The sequence below is a fragment of the Oncorhynchus mykiss genome, chromosome 29, assembly GCF_057628025.1.
Source record: "Oncorhynchus mykiss isolate SJ-2025 chromosome 29, ASM5762802v1, whole genome shotgun sequence".
Classification (NCBI taxonomy): Eukaryota; Metazoa; Chordata; class Actinopteri; order Salmoniformes; family Salmonidae; genus Oncorhynchus; species Oncorhynchus mykiss.
In genome coordinates this window covers 31,865,523-31,887,500 of record NC_143050.1, presented here as the reverse complement: position 1 = coordinate 31,887,500, position 21,978 = coordinate 31,865,523, and the positions used below count along the sequence as shown (strand labels likewise).

General features: G+C 45.0%; 1 protein-coding gene across 1 annotated transcript in view; it reads left to right on the top strand.

Moving 5' to 3' along the window:
- The window catches only part of cacna1bb (calcium voltage-gated channel subunit alpha1 Bb), a 214,443-nt gene that overhangs the window by 170,474 nt on the left and 21,991 nt on the right, over positions 1–21,978 (top strand). The window contains exons 28-38 of the mRNA XM_090227038.1: positions 65–202; positions 4,437–4,638; positions 5,272–5,436; positions 6,566–6,676; positions 9,450–9,533; positions 11,498–11,614; positions 12,507–12,572; positions 13,649–13,740; positions 13,985–14,135; positions 14,447–14,574; positions 17,103–17,199. Coding sequence (XP_090083164.1) covers positions 65–202; positions 4,437–4,638; positions 5,272–5,436; positions 6,566–6,676; positions 9,450–9,533; positions 11,498–11,614; positions 12,507–12,572; positions 13,649–13,740; positions 13,985–14,135; positions 14,447–14,574; positions 17,103–17,199 — 1,351 coding nt within the window. The remainder of the gene's footprint in view (positions 1–64; positions 203–4,436; positions 4,639–5,271; positions 5,437–6,565; positions 6,677–9,449; positions 9,534–11,497; positions 11,615–12,506; positions 12,573–13,648; positions 13,741–13,984; positions 14,136–14,446; positions 14,575–17,102; positions 17,200–21,978) is intronic.

Here is a 21,978-nt window from a genome sequence, read left to right as displayed (position 1 = left end):
CTCTCTCTCTGTCTCTCTCTCTGTCTCTCTCTCTGTCTCTCTCTCTCTCTCTCTCTCTCATCAGGGGTAAGTTTCTGGACTATGACCGTGATGACGTGGCTGCCCAGGATCGTGAGTGGAGAAAGTACGAGTTCCATTATGATAACGTGCTGTGGGCCTTCCTCACCCTCTTCACCGTTTCCACTGGGGAGGGCTGGCCAATGTGAGTAGCCCACGCCTCACACCAGCCAATAGGCTGCAGAGAGTGGCTCAGGCCAGCCAATTACTGGAAATAACCCAGTCACATAATCACTGGTTAGCCAATCACCTACACATCACATACTCACATAACCACAGGGTAGCCAGTCAGCTTCCCGGGCAGACGAGAGGGTTCCAACGGGGTCCTTCAACCCCTATTGAACGTACAGAGTATGTCCCTCATCATTACCCTGATTTATATGACATGTAGAATCTTCACGGTGCTGGAGTGTCTTATGTGCTCTCCTCAGCTTGTCAGTCATTTTTCATCGCTCCCCCCCCCCTCTGTCTTTCTCTCGTTCTCTTTCCACATCATTAATCCCAAGTGATAATGCAGGGCTACACAGTATAAGTTATGTAAAATGAGTTAACTAGCTGTTAGAATAATCCTTAAATCAAAATGTCTCTATTCCCTGTAACCCAGCGACTAGGGCTTGAGAAGGAATAGCACATCTCTTCACTGTAAACCCCATTACTCAAAACCGTTGTGGAAACCCGTTGCACTACAATATCAGAGTACAGGTACAGACATTTTTGTAACTCAATATGTTTGAGTTACATAAACATGTCACAAAATCAATATTTTCAAGCTGTTGCTACTTAATAAATATATCTTCTAAACGTCATATGTTTTGGTGCAATAAGTGTGTTTCTTCAGGTTGTTCTTACTACAAAGAAAGATCCTCTAAATGACCAAAATGTAAATGTAAAAATGTACAGTTGCAAAGCATGCTGGGTATTATTCTAAAGAGCTCCTCCCCCAAACAAGACAATGTCACGCCCTGACCATAGAGGGCCCTCGGGTTTATATGTGATATTACCTAAACAAATTAGTTGCTTGAACTCAAAACAAATCAAATGTTGAGAGAAAAAATAAACCATTGTACTTACTAAGAATTTTGAACAAATGTACTTTTTTTTATTGAAATACCTTATTTACATAAGTATTCAGACCCTTTGCTATGAGACTCAAAATTGAGCTCAGGTTCATACTGTTTCCATTGATCATCCTTGAGATGTTTCTAAAACTTGATTGGACTACACCTGTGGTAAATTCAATTGATTTGAACATGATTTGGAAAGGCACACCCCTGTCTATGTAAGGTCCCATAGTGGACAGTGCATGTCAGAGCAAAAACCAAGCCATGAGGTTGAAGTAATTGTCCGTAGAGATCCGAGACAGGATTGTGTCAAGGCACAGATCTGGCAAAGGGTACCAAAAAGTGTCTGCAGCATTGAAGGTCCCCAAGAACACAGTGGCCTCCAACATTCTTAGATGGAAGAAATTTGAAACCACCAAGACTCTTCCTAGAGCTGGCCGCCCCACCAAACTGAGCAATCGGTGGAGAAGGGCCTTGGTCAGGGAGGTGACCATCTATGCAGCACTTCACCAATCAGGCCTTTATGGTATAGTGGCCAGACGGAAGTCACTCCTCAGTAAAATGCACATGATAGCCCGATTGGAGTTTGCCAAAAGTCACGTAAAGACCATGAGAAACATGATTCTCTGCTCTGATAAAACCAAGATTGAACTCTTTGGCCTGAATGCCAAGCGTCATGTCTGGAGGAAACCTGGCACCATCCCTACGGTGAAGCATGGTGGTGGCAGCATCATGCTGTGGGGATGTTTTTCAGCGGCAGGGACTGGGAGACTAGTCAGGATCGAGGGAAAGATGAACGGCGCAAAGTACAGAGAGATCCTTGATGAAAACCTGCTCCAGAGCATGCAGGACCTCAGACTGGGGCGAAGATTCACCTTCCAACAGGACAACGACCCTAAGCACACAGCCAAGACAATGCAGAAGTGGCTTCGGAACAAGTCTCTGAATGTCTTTGAGTGGCCGATTGAAACTGATCGAACATCTCAGGATAGACCTGAAAATAGCTGTGCAGCAACGTTCCCCATCCAACCTGACAGAGCTTGAGAGGATCTGCAGAGAAGAATGGGAGAAACTCCCCGAATACAGATGTGCCAAGCTTGTAGCATCCTACCCAAGAAGACTCAATGCTAAAGTCGCTGCCAAATGTGCTTCAACAAAGTACTGAGTAAAGGGTCTGAATACTTATGTAAATGTGATATTTCAGTTTAGATTTTTTTTTAGAAATGATCAAAAATGCTTTGTCATTGTGGAGTATTGTTTGTTGATTAATGAGTGAAAAAAAGGATTTAATCTGTTTTAGAATAAGGCTGTAACAAAATGTGGAAAAAGTCATGGGGTATAAATACTTTCTGAAGGAACTGATAAGGATACAGTATGTGTTGTACAAGCATGTTGTGAAATAAAATGGTGAACCTGGTGAACATTCTATTATTCCATGCTTTATAGTCATATCCCCTGGAGGTGACAGATCAATATTGGGCATGCTTTGTTCCAGTAAATGTATAGCATTTTATTTCACAACATGCTTGTACAACACATATCCTAATCAGTGCCTTCAGAAAGTATTTGTGCCTGAATTTAATACAAATTACATTTAGAATGTGTGTCACTGGCCTACACACAAATTTATAAAATATTAGGAAATGTCTTGAGTCAGTAAGTGTTCAACCCTTTTGTAATGGCACGCCTAAATATGTCAGAAAATAAGTTGCATGGACTCACTCTGTGTGCAATAATAGTGTTTAACGTGATTTTTGAACGACTACCTCATCTCTGTATCCCATATCCCACAGACACAATTATCTGTAAGATCCCTCGGTCGAGCAGTGAATTTCAAACACTGATTCAACCACAAAGACCAAGGAGGTTTTCCATTGCCTCACAAAGAAGGGCACATACAAATAAGCAGACATTGAATATCCCTTTGAGCATGGTGAAGTTGTTAATTAGACTATGGATGGTGGATCAATACACCCAGTCACTACAAAGATACAGGCGTCCTTTCTTCTCAGTTGCTGCAGAGGAAGGAAACCGGTCAGGGATTTCACCATGAGGCCAATAGTGACTCTAAACAGTTACATAGTCGAATGGCTGTGATAGGTGAAAACTGAGGATGGATCAACAACATTGTAGTTACTCCACAATACTAAACTGAATTGACTGAGTGAAAAGAAGAAATCCTTACAGAATGCAAATATTCCAAAACATGCAAGCAATAATGCACTAAAGTAAAACGGCAAAGAAATTAGCTTTATGTCCTGAATACAAAGCGTTATGTTTGGGGCGAATCCAACACAACACATCACTATTTTCAATCATGGTGGTAGCTGCATCATGTCATGGGTATGCTTCTCACGGGCAAGGACAAGGGATATTTTTTTAAATAAAAATAAACGCAATAGAGCTAAGCACAGGCAAAATCCTAGCGGAAAACCTGAGTCAGTCTGCTTTCCAACAGACAAATTCACATTTCAACAAGACAATAACCAAGCCTAAAACACAAGGCCATTGTCTTGCTTACCAAAACAATAGTCAATGTTCCTGAGTGGCCTAGTTACAGTTTTGGCTTAAAATCGTCTTGACAATCTATGGCAAGACTTGAAAATGGCTGTCAATGATAAGCAAACAACTTGACAGAGCTTGAAGAATTTTAAGAAGAAGAATGTGCAAATATTGTATAATCAAGGTGTGCGAAGCTCTTAGATACTCACAGCTCTAATCGCTGCCAAAGGTGATTCTAACATGTATTGACTCAGGGGTGTAAATAAATTCTGTATTTCATTTCCAATACATTTGCAAAAAAAATAAAAAAACACTTTGTCATTATGCCATATTGTGTGTAGATGGGTGGGAAAAAATAGACTTAATCCATTTTGAATTCAGGCTGTAACACAGCAAAATGTGGAATAAGTCAAGGGGCATGAATACTTTCTGAAGGCACTCTATGTGCCCTCCCTTGGCTGCCATCTGTATTGGCTATAACAAATAAGCTAGTTAGGATAGAATGTCCTCCAGAGGGAAATTGTCTTAGACACCCAATATTGCTGTATACAAAATCACTGTACATTACTTAACATATGCACAATAGTTGCATGTTTGTCTTCTTAGTTCAGTGTAATTGGCATTGTCTCATGTTTGTGTAGCCCCAGAGTGAAGTTTCCTCTAGATATGGGTCTAGGATCAGCTTCCCCTCCCCCAATCCTAACCCTAACCATTAGTGTGAAAAATGCGAAACTGACACAAGTTCAGCCACTAGAGCCACATTTACCCTGCCCCTTTTAATCTATAAATGCCTCTGTGTTTGCCTGTTCTCTCCAGGGTCCTAAAGCATTCTGTGGATGCCACCTATGAGGACCAGGGCCCCAGCCCAGGCTTCCGTATGGAGACCTCTATCTTCTATGTGGTCTACTTTGTGGTCTTTCCCTTCTTCTTCGTCAACATCTTTGTGGCTCTCATCATCATCACCTTCCAGGAACAGGGAGACAAGGCCATGTCAGAGTGTAGTCTGGAGAAGAACGAGGTACACACACACACACACACACACATTATGTGTGTCTATTTCCTACATCATACAGAGTTTCACTTAGTGTGTCTCAAGTGGCACCCTATTCCATTTATGGTGCACTATAAAGGGAATAGGGTGCCATTTGGGACACAGATTTTGTGCTTCAGGTTGGTAAACTACTGGCGAGTGAGACTGGTTTTGCTGCCTTGTGTGAAGATATTAAACACGTTTGGAAACTGTTGGGATGCATGCCAGCGCCAGTGGGACGTTAGTTTTGATGTTTTTCATTTGATTGTACCTTGGTCCTTACTAGGATTGCAAAATTCCCAGAACTTTCAATAAATTCCCTAGTTTTCCCGAACTCCTGATTGAAAAAAAAAAGAAACTGGATTTCTTCCAAGTTCCCAGAATTGTGTAGCCTTAGTTGTTACTTTATGTTTAGCTTTTTTTATACTAATAATCAGTGTTTGAACAATATCAGATCTGATTAGGGAGATGAGTGAGTTTCACAAACTTATACATAATATACTTCTAAGATAATCTTAAAAGGTTTTTTTTATGTACTTTGTTCCCTCCCTCCCTCTATCCTGCCTCATCCCTCTTTGTCTCCCTCCGTCCCTCCGTCTCTCCCTCCCACCTCCAACACAGAGAGCTTGTATCGACTTTGCCATCAATGCCAAGCCTCTGACGCGCTACATGCCAGCTGACAAGCAGTCGTTTCAGTATAAGATGTGGAAGTTTGTGGTGTCGCCGCCCTTTGAGTACTCCATCATGACCATGATCGCACTCAACACTGTGGTGCTGATGATGAAGGTCAGTGACGCTGATATTTGGTGGTTGTGAAATCTAATCCTCGATCTGTTGTAAGGGAAAATGTCTACCTTGAGTGGGATAACTTTTGGGAGAGGGTTTTGGAATGAGTAAGCAGTATAATTTGGAAGAATACTTTAAACGTATCCATTGTTGACGTACAAGCTAGTTTTAGGAGCAGCTTCTCTGATGCTAATACCCTTACATTGCTGATCCAGCTGGCTTATCTCCAGGTGTTGACCTGTACAGGTCTGTCAGACTGAGGGACGGTGTTTTACACACCGAGTACAATGCACTGATGCATAGACAACATTCTTGTCTTTCTGCCCATTCATTCAGTTGGCTGTCTCAAACAAAGAACTGGGTAACACATCATGTACAGTGAATAATGGCGCCGGAGGGGATGGCTGCTGTTTTACGGTCTCCTAACTGAAGTGGAGTGGGTCGAGAGTTTCAAGTTCCTTGGTGTCCACATCACCAACGAACTATCATGATCCAAACACACCAAGACAGTTGTGAAGAGGGCACGACAACACCTTTCCCCCCTCAGGAGACTGAAAAGATTTGGCATGGGTCTCCAGATCCTCAAGAAGTTCTACAGCTGCACCATTGACTGGTTGCATCTTCGACCTGGTATGGCAACTGCTCGGCATTTGACCATAAGGTGCTCCAGAGGGTAGTGCGTACGGCCCAGTACATCACTGGGGCCAAGCTTCCTGACATCCAGGATCTACAGTATATAATAGTCGCTGTCAGAAGAAGGCCCATAAAATTGTTAAAGACTCGAGTCACCCGAGTCATAGAATGTTCTCTCTGCTACCGCACGGCAAGCAGTACCGGAGCACCAAGTCTAGGACCAAAAGGCTCCTTAACAGCTTCTACCCACAAGCCTTAAGACTGCTGAACAATTTATCAAATGGCCACCCGGACTTGTGTACTATAGGTGTGTGTGCGTGTGCGTGTGACAGATTGACAGAAAGATGAGGAAAGAGCGGAAGGATCACTTTCACAGGTATTGCAATGGTACAGTATGTCTGTAGGACATTGGAAATGGGCATGCCCATTATCATTTCACTCATGTTCAGTGGGAGTGAAAGTTGACCTGTGACGTTTTCCTGACCTCTGCCCTCAGTTTCACGGTGCTCCGGAGCTGTACGAGGCCATGCTGAAGTACCTGAACATCGTGTTCACAGCTCTCTTCACACTGGAGTGCATCCTGAAGATCATCGCTTTTGGACCACTGGTGAGCCTGCTTCTCTCCATACACTACTGGAAATGGTCACTATCCAAGCATTTGGGAAGATAGGGTGTAGACTACTTTGGAATCACTCAAGATGTCCTTTTTGGAAAAATAGATGACTCTAGTTTGACTTGCACACACAAAAAGGTGTTATCTAGAACCTAAAAGGGTTATTTTGCTGTCACCGTAGGATAACCCTTTGAAGAACCTTTGTTGGTGCCAGGTACAGTAGAACCTTTTTGGTCCCAAGTAGAACCCGTTCCACAGAGGATTTGACATGGAACCCAAAATGGTTCTACCTGGAACCAAAAAGGGTTATCCAATGGGGACAGCCGAAGAACCATTTTGGAACTCTTTCTGCTAAGAGTGCAAGGTGGGAAAGAGAGAGAAACAGAGAGGCAAAGATAGAAAATGTGGGACATTTTGAGGAAAAGGGGAGGGGGAATAGGATGAGGGTAAGCTGGCAAGCCTTTAGCAAGAGCCACAGGGGGAGAGCTGTGTGTGTGCATGACCCGAGCATGCATGCATGTGTGTGTGTGTTGGGGATGACGCAACAGCTCCAGATGAGAGGATGAGGGTGGGAAGGTAAAGCAGAGGTGTGGGAGGGATAAATATCCCAGGCAGCGCCGGGCCGTCTGGTCCCTGAGCGAGGCATTTAATCTCCAGCTTCATCCCCACTTACCAGGCTCATGTATTAAATGGCTTTTCTCACACACCGCTTACCTCCACCTGTTCAGCACTTAGTACAGACGGATGGGCCTCCCTCTCTCTCTCTCTCTCTCTCTCTCTCTCTCTCTCTCTCTCTCTCTCTCTCCTCTCTCTAGGAGCCTCGTCCATTTTAAACCTTGGCTTCTCTAATCGTTGTGTTCCCCAGGAAGAGCATACGCTCACTGCCATGCCACCTGACAGAGTAGGATGTCTGTGCCACTGTTTGGAAGCATCTGAGTGTGTGGTGTGGTGTCTGCACCTTACATAGGGATAGCAGGAGTAATTGAGTGCTTGAGTTCTCTAACTGACGTCAAAACTCGATCTTTAACTCAAGAGATTTTTTTCTTCTTCAAATACTGTAAAACTATTTGGTCTAAATGTTATCTTGAAGACAGCATTCATTTGATCTGACTGTTCAATTTGTACAAAAAATAAACCAAGCCAAGCATCACAGTTTTGCTCCCTAAATTCCCTTTCCCCTCCATGTCTCACTCACTCGATAGAATTTCCGAGCGCTCCCTATAGCGCTCCTATAGAAACGGATCTAACTGATGGGATACACAAGCTACATTCCTTGGAAGGAAGACAGTTTTATACAGAAATACCGTATGTGTTCCATCACTGAGCTACAGTTTTGGAATAATTGTGTTATTTTCCGTTTATCGGCTACATTGCGGTTGTCACTAGTTACCACAGCCACAAAGTCAAAATTGTCTATATCGTAAAAATGAATGAAAATAAACATTTGCTTTTTAGTTAACATTTTTAGGTTAGGCATAAGGTTAACAGTGTGGTTAAGGTCAGGGTTAAGTTTAAAATCAGATTTTAAGAAGCAAAATTGTAGATACCATCAGAGTTTATGACTTTGTGCTTGTTGGTAACTAACGTTAGTGACGACTCTACTTTGCCAACTGCTAGTGACATTTAGAATTGGTTAGCTGAGGCTATTACCCCCCCAAACATAAACACGTTCCACGCTGACAATATGCAGAAACATTAGTTTGATAAAGACAGAGTGTATTTTCATCAGAATCATTAAGCCTAGGCCTACTCACCAAACTGATGTTCTGGACATAATTCATCCCCATGCAGTGTACAATGTGGAATTGCAACCCAGTATCACAGATTATACATGAAATAGACATTTGAGGCAGCTTTTAATGAGTTGGTTTGAGTTTCATTAAAGGGCCGTCCAGATGGATGAATTAACTTGGCAAGGTAGAAATGCTCACTGACGGTGATGTACATTTAAGATAAATAAGCTTTGTGTGCATATGGAACATTTATGAGATCTTTTATTTCAGCTCATGAAACATGGGACCAACACATGGGACTAACACATGGGACTAACACATGGGACTAACACATGGGACCAACACATGGGACCAACACATGGGACCAACACATGGGACTAACACATGGGACCAACACATGGGACCAACACATGGGACCAACACATGGGACCAACACATGGGACCAACACATGGGACCAACACATGGGACTAACACATGGGACCAACACATGGGACCAACACATGGGACTAACACATGGGACCAACACAATATAACAAGTTGATATTACAGTTTCAATAAATTAATCTTAAACGACACTTGTTTTTATTTTTGCAATTAGGATTTGTTACCTGTAAAGGTTATGATAATTAGGCATTGTTGCTCACTGTTGGCATGTAGATAATTGCGCAATTTTTTTTACATTGCCACCCTTGTTCGAAAAATAGCTTTTTTAATTATTGAAGTACTTCAGTACTCGAAAAATAATAATGAGAGTACTCAAACAGTCATAAAAGGCCCCAGCCCATCCCTTAAGCCTGTTTGTGCGTGTCAGGGAGTTAGTGACACACTGTAGGCTATAGATGGACGGCCCTTTAATGAAACTCAGACCAACTCATTAAACGCTGCCTCATTTGAGGAGCTTAGAAGACATGCTCTGTAGAGAGTGGCCTGAGAGAAAAGCATTTGAAGAGCAAAGCTTTGGTACTAATTACAATAAAACCTCTTTATCCTTCTCTCTCTCGCTCTCTCTCTCTCTCTCTTCCCCTGTTTGCAGAATTACCTGAAGGCAGCCTGGAATGTGTTTGACTTTGTGACAGTTTTGGGAAGTATCACGGACATCTTGGTCACAGAGATTAAGGTAAGCTCTGCTGCCATGTCCCTATGTAGTATCGTACTTTCTGTAAGAGCTGCCACAGTACAATGTGCCCATTCAACTTCATATATGTAAAGACATCAGCCAAAAGGGATACTCCTATATGCTGTCCTGCCTGTATGACTTCACTCATAATAACTTTACTCCTTGAAGGAGGATGTGTCCAGTGGAAAGTCATTTCACAAGGTTTAACCCAGTTACAGTACTTGTGATGAGGTAATAAGTTGAAGTCAACAGCAGATCCTACTAGAGAGCTGATGGGGATAGCTGAGAGCTTCCTGCCAGGACTGAGTGCTCAGTGTCTCATGCTGGATGGATTAGTATGGAGCTGGGGACAGACAGAAGTGGCAGGCAGAGTTTGAAATGGGGATCAGGAAAAGCCTCTGTGCAGATTGCAGCACAGTAGCACTAAAGTGGATTGGAGTAGTCCGTTTACTGTTACTTTCTCTCTCTCTCTCTCTGTTTTTTCTTTCTCTTTCTCTCGCTGTGTTTCCATCTTCTGCTATGACTTTACTGGCGCCTGCCCTTTGGCATCCCTCTGCCTCCTCTCTGACACTATGGGCCATCCCTCTGTCAACCTCTCTGACACTATGGGCCATCCCTCTGCCAACCTCTGCCTCCTCTCTGACACTATGGGCCATCCCTCTGCCAACCTCTGCCTCCTCTCTGACACTATGGGCCATCCCTCTGCCAACCTCTGCCTCCTCTCTGACACTATGGGCCATCCCTCTTCCAACCTCTTCCTCCTCTCTGACACTATGGGCCATCACTCTGCCTCCTCTCTGACACTATGGGCCATCCCTCTGCCTCCTCTCTGACACTATGGGCCATCAATCTGCCAACCTCTGCCTCCTCTCTGACACTATGGGCCATCACTCTGCCTCCTCTCTGACACTATGGGCCATCCCTCTGCCTCCTATCTGACACTATGGGCCATCCCTCTGCCTCCTCTATGATACTATTGGCCATCACTCTGCCTCCTCTCTGACACTATGGGCCATCCCTCTGCTTCCTCTCTGACACTATGGGTCATCACTCTGCCTCCTCTCTGACACTATGGGCCATCACTCTGCCAACCTCTGCCTCCTCTCTGACACTATGGGCCATCCCTCTGCCTCCTCTCTGACACTATGGGCCATCCCTCTGCCTCCTCTATGATACTATGGGCCATCACTCTGCCTCCTCTCTGACACTATGGGCCATCCCTCTGCTTCCTCTCTGACACTATGGGCCATCCCTCTGCCTCCTCTCTGACACTATGGGCCATCCCTCTGCCTCCTCTATGATACTATGGGCCATCACTCTGCCTCCTCTCTGACACTATGGGTCATCACTCTGCCTCCTCTCTGACACTATGGGCCATCCCTCTGCCTCCTCTCTGACACTATGGGCCATCCCTCTGCCTCCTCTCTGACACTATGGGCCATCCCTCTGCCTCCTCTCTGACACTATGGGCCATCCCTCTGCCAACCTCTGCCTCCTCTCTGACACTATGGGCCATCCCTCTGCCAACCTCTGCCTCCTCTCTGACACTATGGGCCATCACTCTGCCTCCTCTCTGACACTATGGGCCATCACTTTGCCTCCTCTCTGACACTATGGGCCATCCCTCTGCCAACCTCTGCCTCCTCTCTGACATTATGGGCCATCCCTCTGCCTCCTCTCTGACACTATGGGCCGCTCTAGACGGTAAGTGACTTTTCTTGTTCCCGCTGCTTTTGACTCTTCCCTTGGAGGCCAGTCCATCTTTTGGTCTTGGTCCTAACTTGTTCCTTAACACATGTATGTTATGTAGTGCAATAGTTATTAGATGACTTGAAGCAGTTACATAAATGGATAGGTAGACACTCTTCACCTCACGGAAAATGGATCTGCTTTCACCATTCTTAGTGTAACCCAGATCTGTTCCAGGACCAGTATGGATGTACAGTTTGTGTCTCGTCCTGCAGGACAAGCTGATCAACCTGAGTTTCCTGAGGCTTTTCAGGGCGGCCAGGCTCATCAAGCTATTGAGGCAGGGCTACACCATCCGCATCCTGCTGTGGACCTTTGTCCAGTCCTTCAAGGTGAGTCACTGACCCCTGACCTCTTAGAGTTGAGAATAACATGGTATTCGTCTGATCAAATCAATGAATGTTAGGCCCATTCATTATGTTGCAGTAACCGTAAGCACATGGAACTATAAGTGGAAATACAATAAGGACATGTTTTGGGTTGCTTTCATGTAATGGATCTTTGGATTGATAATGATGTTCATTTGGAGTCTTAAAGAAGTTTGTTCTATGGAGCCTCTCTTGAAAGTTTTGTTGTACAGAGAACAAGGGCATTGACAGCTTTAGTTAATCTGATAGCAGGTTAAATGTGGGGTGATGAGAGCTTTTAAGCCCCTATGAAAACGGATAGGTGTTATGGGCTTCGAATCCAAGCCAGCCCCCTGTACCCGGACTTTGAACTACTCCCCTCTGGGCGCAGGTTTAGGGCACCCCTCGGACAGGAAAAACACATCTAGACAATCATTTGTGCCAGGTGTGATGTCTCTCCTAAATAGCTCGGGCGAAATGTTCCTATCGACCCAGTAAGGCCAGCAGGCTAGTCTCTTTTTAGTGGTTTGTCACTGTTGTGAAAGTTATATTTTCAATTTGTTTTGCTATTGAAAAGCCACGTTCAACGTGTACATGATACTGCAACAAATAAGAATTGAAAATAAGAATTTGTTCTTAACTGACTTTCCTAGTTAAATGTTTTATTTTTTTAAAATAAAAATAAAGTCAGTACAGTAAAGTTAGTTGCTGCTCTTTAATTAAAATGTATCTTTACCTCTTCCTTGTCTGGGATATACGTATGTGATTAAGGAAATCAACTCTGCGGCTGAAGTTGGCTGCTCTGTCCCATAATTAAGACTATTAAACCTCACTGGGATTTTAATTTCTCTTGTGTGTATGTGTTTTCTATTTCCAGGCCCTACCTTACGTCTGCCTCCTCATCGCTATGCTCTTCTTCATCTATGCCATCATCGGCATGCAGGTGAGTAATACCTTTAGAGTTGATTGCTCATTTAAAAGGAAGCCATGGTGATAGACAAAATGGTAAAAATGCTGAATTGAATGCACAATGAAGGTATGTTCCCTCCGCTAGATTAGCATGGTATTGTAAATCAATGGTAATTGTGACTTCTGGTAAAAGAGCCATCGTTTAATCAGCGATGCTGTTTAATGACTATGGTGCCCCGGAGGGCTTGATCAGGATACCCCCCCCCCCCATAATTAGTGACAAACATAACACTAACAGAAGCTTATCTGGCTCTTTGTTATCATCAGGACTAACTGTGCATCCCAAATGGCACGCTTTTCACTATGCGGTGCACTACATACCCTATGGGTCCTGGTCAACAGTAGTGCACTATAGAGGGAATATCAAAAGTAGTGCACTATATTGGGAATAGGGTGCCATTTGGGATGCACACTACATACCTATGGGTCCTGGTCAAAAGTAGTGCACTATCAAGGGAATATCAAAAGTAGTGCACTATATTGGGAATAGGGTGCCATTTGGAATGCACCCTATAAGTGTAGATTTGGGTAGGATAGAGGACGTCGCCATGTCTTTGGATTCTCTTGTTATTAGATTGTCAACATCTCTAGATAGCTATACAACATCATCACTATGCCTTCCTTCCTCCATGCTTCACCCCGCACACACACACACACACACACACACACACACACACACACACACACACACACACACACACACACACACAGTCTTCTGCCTACCCTGGCGCGATTTGAGAAAGATACTGATTCCTGGCAAAAGTGGCTAATGTGTTTTTCGGAGATAGCATTACATTACATCATATCAAATCCTGCAAATGCTGATACATTCAGCTGCTTACTCACACATTGCTTACTCACACGTACTGTATGTGCGTTTGAAATGGCCCCACATTCCATACATAGTGCACTACTTCTTACCAGGACCCATAGAGCTCTGGTTAAAAGGCATGCACTATATAGGGAATAGGGGCCCATTTGGGACGTAACCATAGATAGCATACAGGGAATCCCTCTAACTGCTACGCCGGCCCTTTCTGCTTACTTCAGGTGTTTGGAAACATTGAGCTGAATGAGGAATCGGCCATCAACCACCACAACAACTTCCAGACATTCTTTCAGGCTCTGATGCTTCTGTTCAGGTGGCCATGCCTCCACATTCTCCATATTCTTCCTGTTCTATTAGACGTTTTCCCACATATCGGCCTGTTCTTTATATTGCAATGTAATGTCGTAAAAGAGACATGTAGTTCCTCATGCCCATGGTGGTGTTTGTGATGGGATTTACTGTGTAGTTTCCAATGATGTGTATTTGTTTACATATACCATGTGGGTGTGTGTCTGTGTTTGTGTGTGTGTGTGTGTGTGTGTGTGTGTGTGTCGCAGGAGTGCAACAGGCGAGGCGTGGCATGAGATCATGCTGTCGTGTCTGAGTAACCGGCCGTGTGATAAACTGTCAGGGTCTGGAGGGAAGGAGTGCGGCAGTGATTTTGCTTACTTCTACTTTGTCTCCTTCATCTTCCTCTGCTCCTTCCTGGTCAGTATGGGCCATCGCAAATGAATGACCATTCAGAATGTCCCATGTCCAGTGAATGACCAATGATCAGCAATGAATAACCACTCAGGATACAGACACATACAGTATCTCCTCACATGTGCATGCACGTTACTTACACAGTGCTCACCTACGCTCTCTTACTCCGATGAAATGGTCCAGTTATTATTGGTCGGTCCCTTCTTGTTGGCCACTTGAGTCTTCTCTGTCTCTGTGATACAATGTTGTTGACCACAACTTGACCACTTGCGATGGAAACTCTTACCTCTCCAACTCCCTCTTTCTCCCTCCAGATGCTCAACCTTTTTGTGGCGGTCATCATGGACAACTTTGAGTACCTAACCAGAGATGCCTCCATCCTGGGGCCTCACCACCTGGACGAATTTATCCGCGTCTGGGCCGAGTACGACCCTGCTGCCTGGTACGTATCAGTAATCCTCCTACAGGTGATCCCCCCCCCCCCCCTTGTCAAGACAGCGTCTGTTTCAGGTTCAGTAGTGAAGAGGTGAAGGTAGGAGATGAGGGGTGGAAGTGGCCGTGATTGTCAGGGGTACAGCAAATAGTCGCCGACACAACAAAGTTGGCTCTAAGTTCCAGTGGGATGACTCTGTGACGTTTGACGGCGTTTGACCGTCAGGGAGGGCACTTCTGAGTGACGTTAAGATGGGCCCTGGAGTGCCGACTAGGGCCCCATAGGCAGACTGATGCATGTAAATCCATGGTTCCACTCTGCCATCCGCTAGGCTCCCCTCACTAAGCTGGCGGCTCCAAAGCTCCTCTCTGTCTGTCATTTGAATCACACAACACAGCTTTACCTATCTCCACCGCTTCCCAAAGTCTTCACCAGAATCCATTGAGAAATACTGGAACTCTAAGAGCAAAAATGAAACGTTTGGCTGATTTGCACCAGGATGAGAAGTCCAAAATGTCATAATTGCCACACTATTCCCTATGGGCCCTAGTCAAAAGTAGTGCACTATATAGGGAATAGGGTGCCATTTGGGACATCAATCCAGACTCTGTTGCTCAGTCTCATCCCCTGTGGCCCTCCGATGTTAGACACAGCCATTAAGGGGAGGAATCATCCCAGGCTCGTGGTAACGGCTGGAGTGGAATCGGTGGAATGGTATCAAATAGGCCAAACATGGTTTCCATGTGTTTGATGCCATTCCATTCGCTCAGTTCCAGCCATTATTATGAGCCGTCCTCCCCTCAGCAGCCCCCACTGGTCCCAAATGGCATCCTATTCCTTACATGCAGACTCAAAAGTAGGGTTCAATTTGGGACGTAGACTTATAACCTCCCAGGAACCAGTAGACTATAGATAGGTAAGCTTGTTATTTATACACCGAGTTTACAAAACATTAGGAACACCTGCTCTTTCCATGACATAGACTGACCAGGTGAATCCAGGGGAAATCTTTGATCCTTTATTGATGTCACTTGTTAAATCCACTTCAAACAGTGTGGATGAAGGGAAGGAGACAGGTTAAAGAAGGAGTTTTAAGCCTTGAGACAATTTAGACATAGATTGTGTATGTGTGCCATTCAGAGGGTGAATGGGCAAGATGTAAGATTTAAGTGCCTTTGAATGAGGTGTGGTAGTAGGTGCCAGGCGCACCGGTTTGAGTGTGTCAAGAACTGCAACACTGCTGGAATTTTCACACTCGATAGTTTCCCATGTGTATCAAGAATGGTCCACCACCCAATGGACATCCAGCCAACTTGACACAACTGTGGGAAGCATTGGACACCTTTCGACACCTTGTAGAGTCCATACCCCAAAGAATTTAGGCTGTTCTGAGGGGTAAAAGGGAGTGCAACTGAATATTAAGAAGGTGTTTCCCACAGTTGTGTCAAGTTGACTTGATGTCTTCGGGTGGTGGATCATTCTTGATACACACGGGAAACGGCGTTCCAAATGTTTTGTATATCTGCACTATCGACCGGTGTACTTTATTCAATGACAATGACTGCATACAATGGAGGATATAATGAATATGTTAAGTCACAGGAGCAGAAATGGTGGTGTTTGTGTCCTAACCTCTTTTTAACCTGTGTCTTTTACAGCGGAAGGATATGCTATCAGGATATGTACAAATTGTTGCGTTTTATCTCGCCTCCTCTCGGCTTAGGGAAGAAGTGCCCTAATAGGGTGGCCTACAAGGTTTGCAACCCCACACACCCCTTAATCATAAAGGGATGAGGTGGAAGTGGAAAATGAATGACTGTGAATGACTCCTAGGGCCAGGGATTCCACCACACAAAAACACACAAGCATACACCTTCCATACTAACCGGCTGGTGGGTAACCATGGGAACTAATGGAAAACAATGCCACAATGTAGGTCTCGTTACAGTATACTGGCCAGGCTTCACCATCAAGTTATTTCTTCACCATACTGAATACAGTACAGTATGCTGTATGCAGCAGGCCAATATGGTTTCTCGAAGTAGGCCCAAGAGACTGTTTAAACCAGTGCACACACCGAGTAAAGCAAAGGTTATGAGCATTGTGTGCTTTGTTTCCTGTGTTCAATTTGGTTACCGCTGATGTCTCGTAGCATGCAGAAACAGATGACATCTGAACAGTGACGCCACAACCTCCCTTTGACATACTGAATATATACTGTACATGTCTCAATCCAACATCATGATCCTGCCATCCCGACATCTCTCCTCAGGGAATTCCCGGGAAAACTCCCCACCCTCCTCCTGTCCAATCCTGGGATACATCCCTGTCTTAGGCAGGACAGGGATGAGATCCCACCATGGAATCCACTGCCCTGGAAATCTAAAATAACACAGATTTCTGTTTTTGCCATTTTCTATACTGTTTTACTGTCCTCTTTTGGTCATTTCTAACTCCGTCCTCCTCCAACCTTCTCTGGATACCTCCATCCCTCTCTTTGACCTCTGTGGTCCCCTGTGACATCTTCCCCTGTGAAGTGGCCGTATGACCTACCTTGATATGCACGAGATGCTCCGCCACATGTCCCCTCCGCTAGGTGTGGGAAAGAAATGCCCGCCCAGAATCGCCTATAAGGTAGACCCTTTCCCCCTCCTCTCCCTTCCTCCCCCAGCAATCTTCCTCTCACTTCTGCCGCTCAATCCCACCTGTCCTGTGTCTCCCGGCTTCTGTCAGACTGTCACAGCCACTTCCTGCTGGGCTCTCGTTTTTTCCTCGTTGTTGCTCTCCCTGTCTGTTTGTGACATTCTCTTCTGCCTTCTGCTCCCTCTCAGCTTTTGGCGTTTAGCGTGCTCACTTCACTGTCTGGCCATTTAGACTTCTTTTGTTTTTAGACTGCGTTTTAATTATGTTCAACTAAGAAGAAGTCAAGACAGACAGTTGACACAAGCCACGCTATTACCAAGACGTTAGCTAAAAAGGTTTTGAGAAATCACTTTGATGACATCGACACATTCTTAGGACCTTTTCTTCCTATCGTTTTAACCAAACATGCCGTTGTCACATAAAAGTAGATAATGAATAGGAGGTCTGGTTCAGCCCTCAGGTACACTCTGTGTATGGCATTTACCTCTGAGTGTGGTACTTACTATGAGTGGCTCCAGCGTGTACACAGCTGTCTAGATGAATCATGGTTAAGACAGCCCTAGCCGTGCCCTGGATAAAAACGTCTGCCAAGCGACTAGTTGGATCTGACGTGTGTGGGGTCTCCAAATATAACTCCTGCTTTAGAGAGATTAATGAACAGGGAGAAATGAGAGAGAGCGAAGCTAGCCATTTTTTTATATCTCATTTTTACTTTATTCTTTCTTTCCTTTGCTGTTGTGGAAAATGCATCTCGCTCAACTCCCTCCTTAATGAACGCAGAGGTTCCTGTGCGTCTCTGTTGTCCCTCTGTCACACTCTGTTTATAACTCCTCTGTTGTCCCTCTGTCACCCTCTGTTTATAACTAATGTCTCGTGTCTCTGTCACCCTCTGTTTATAACTCATGTCTCGTGTCTCTGTCACCCTCTGTTTATAACTCCTCTGTTGTCCCTCTGTCACCCTCTGTTTATAACTCATGTCTCGTGTCTCTGTCACCCTCTGTTTATAACTCATGTCTGGTGTCTCTGTCACCCTCTGTTTATAACTCCTCTGTTGTCCCTCTGTCACCCTCTGTTTATAACTCATGTCTCGTGTCTCTGTCACCCTCTGTTTATAACTCATGTCTTGTGTCTCTGTCACCCTCTGTTTATAACTCATGTCTCGTGTCTCTGTCACCCTCTGTTTATAACTCATGTCTCGTGTCTCTGTCACCCTCTGTTTATAACTCATGTCTGGTGTCTCTGTCACCCTCTGTTTATAACTCCTCTGTTGTCCCTCTGTCACCCTCTGTTTATAACTCATGTCTCGTGTCTCTGTCACCCTCTGTTTATAACTCATGTCTCGTGTCTCTGTCACCCTCTGTTTATAACTCCTCTGTTGTCCCTCTGTCACCCTCTGTTTATAACTCATGTCTCGTGTCTCTGCCACCCTCTGTTTATAACTCATGTCTCGTGTCTCTGTCACCCTCTGTTTATAAATAATGTCTTGTGTCTCTGTCACCCTCTGTTTATAACTCATGTCTCGTGTCTCTGTCACCCTATGTTTATAACTCCTGTCTGGTGTCTCTGTCACCCTCTGTTTATAACTCCTCTGTTGTCCCTCTGTCACCCTCTGTTTATAACTCATGTCTCGTGTCTCTGTCACCCTCTGTTTATAACTCATGTCTTGTGTCTCTGTCACCCTCTGTTTATAACTCATGTCTCGTGTCTCTGTCACCCTCTGTTTATAACTCATGTCTCGTGTCTCTGTCACCCTCTGTTTATAACTCATGTCTGGTGTCTCTGTCACCCTCTATTTATAACTCCTCTGTTGTCCCTCGGTCACCCTCTGTTTATAACTCATGTCTCGTGTCTCTGTCACCCTCTGTTTATAACTCATCTGTTGTCCCTCTGTCACCCTCTGTTTATAACTCATGTCTCGTGTCTCTGTCACCCTCTGTTTATAACTCATGTCTCGTGTCTCTGTCACCCTCTGTTTATAACTCATGTCTGGTGTCTCTGTCACCCTCTATTTATAACTCCTCTGTTGTCCCTCGGTCACCCTCTGTTTATAACTCATGTCTCGTGTCTCTGTCACCCTCTGTTTATAACTCCTGTCTGGTGTCTCTGTCACCCTCTGTTTATAACTCCTCTGTTGTCCCTCTGTCACCCTCTGTTTTTAACTCCTCTGCTCAATCAATCACATTTATTTATAAAGCCCTTTTTTTCAGCAGTTGTGACAAAGTGTTTATCCAGAAACCCAGCCTAAAACCCCAAAGGGCAAGCAATGCAGATGTAGCAGCACGGTTGCTAGGAATAACTCCCTAGAATGGCTGGAACCTAGGAAGAAACCTAGAGAGGAACCAGGCTCTGAGGGGTGGCCAGTCCTCTTTTGGCTGTGCTGGATGGAGATTCTAAGAGTACATGGCCATTAAGGCCAGATCGTTCTTCAAGATGTTCAAAAGTTCATAGTCGACCAGCACGGTCAAATAATAATCACAGTGGTTATAGAGGGCGCAACAGGTCAGCACCTCAGGAGAAAATGTCAATTGGCTTTTCATAGCCGAACATTTAGAGGTCGAGACAGCAGGTGCGGTAGAGAGAGAGAGAGAAGGAAAGAGGGAGGGGGAGAGAGAGGGTCGAAACAGCAGGTCTGGGATAATGTAGCACATCCGGTGAACAGGTCAGGGTTCCATAGCCACAGGCAGAACAGCAGAAACTGGATCAGCAGCACGATCAGGTGGACGGGGACTGCCAGGAGTCATCAGGCCAGGTGGTCCTAGTGCACAGGTCCTCTGGGAGGGAGGGAGGGTTTGGGGACACTGGATAGGGCCAACCAGGCAGGATATAACCATACCCACTTTGCCAGAGCACAGCCCCCACACCACCAAAGAGATATCAACAGACCACTTACTTGCTACCCTGAGACAAGGTCTAGTATAGCGCACAAAGACCTTCACCACCGCACGAGCCGGACATGAAGATCACATCAGTGACTCAACCCATTCAAGTTGACTACGTTGAAAAAAAGCCTGGCATGATGTGATACGCCCTTCATAGGGATGGCATGGGAGAGTAAGCCAGTGACTGAGCCCCCCATAATAGGGTCAGAGGCAGAGAATCCCAGTGGAGAGAGGGGAGCCGGCGAGGCAGCGACAGCAAGGGTGGTTCGTCGCTCCAGTGCCTTGCCGTTCACCTTCACACCCCTGGGCCAGACAACGCTCAATCATAGGACCCACTGAAGAGATGAGTCTTCAGTAAAGACTTAAAGGTTGGCATCGGCAGACTTCCATAAAAATGTTGCTCTATAGGAGAACATCTCCAGCTGTTTGCTTAGAAATTCTAGGAACAATGAGGAGACCTGCGTCTTGTGACCCTAGCGTACGTGTAGGTATGTACGACACGACAGGACCAAATCAGAGAGATAGGAAGAACTAGTCCATGTAGTGTTTTTGTAGGTTAACAGTAAAACCTTGAAATCACCCCAAGCCTTAACAGGACTCATGTGTAGTGCCTGGAGTAATATGATAAAACCTTTGGGTTCTTGTCAAGATTCTAGCAGCTGTATTTAGCAGTAGCAGAAGTTTATTTAGTGCCTTATCTGGGTATTCGGGGAGTAGAGCATTGCAGTAGTCTAATCTTGAAGTGACAAAAGCATGGATTAGCTTTTCTGCATCATTTTTGGACAGAATGTTTCAGATTTTAGTCTTTTTTAGTGTTTTGGAGGTGGAAAAAATCTACGCTTGAAAAAAGTGTACATGTTTGTCAAAAGAGAGATCAGGGTCCAGAGAAACTCCAAGGTCCTTCACAGTTTTATTTGAGACGACTGTGCAACCATCAACATCCATTGTCAGATCTGACAGCAGATCTCTTTGTTTCTTGGGACCTACAACTAGCATCTCTGTTTTGCCACCATCCACTTCCTTATGTCTAAAACACAGGCTTCCAGTGTAGGCAGTTTTGGGGCTTCAACGTGTTTCACTGAAATGTACAGCTGTGTGTCATCTGCATAGCAGTGAAAATTGACATTGTGTTTCCAAATACCATCACCAAGAGGTAGGATATAAAGTGAGAACAATAGTGACCCTAGAACAGAACCTTGAGGGACACCGAAACATACCATTGATTTTTCAGAGGTCATAACATCCACAGAGACGTACTGTGAGTCTAATATTGCGAGTAATGGAATCGCCAATGACGAGGGTTTTAAATTTGTTGTCGCTAATGGTGGGAGGCTCGGGTGGTATCGGGTGGTGGAGAGATCTGAGAAGGCTCAGACCACGTATCGGGTGGTGGAGAGATCTGAGAAGGCTCAGACCACGTATCGGGTGGTGGAGAGATCTGAGAAGGCTCAGACCACGTATCGGGTGGTGAAGAGATCTGAGAAGGCTCAGACCACGTATCGGGTGGTGGAGAGATCTGAGAAGGCTCAGACCACGTATCGGGTGGTGGAGAGATCTGAGAAGGCTCAGGCTCTGACTCCGACTCGTTGCTTAAATGGGGAATACCGGTTGAACGTTTCTATCAGCTGATTGAGCGACATCGGTTGAGCATGCCAACAGCATTTCTTTCCAGAAGCCGTGACAAAATTGTCAGGCTGAGGGGACTGAGCAGGGGGTTACCACTACTACTGTACCTGTACTTACTGGCAGCACAGACCCTTTCCTACACTTAAATTGCCCTAGTTTACGATTTCATCTGAACATGGGCTTGCAACTTGGCTATCGTCACGATAAGGAGATAGTTCTCCTCCATATTATGAGTACAGCGACTGCAATGAGAAGACATAATGTT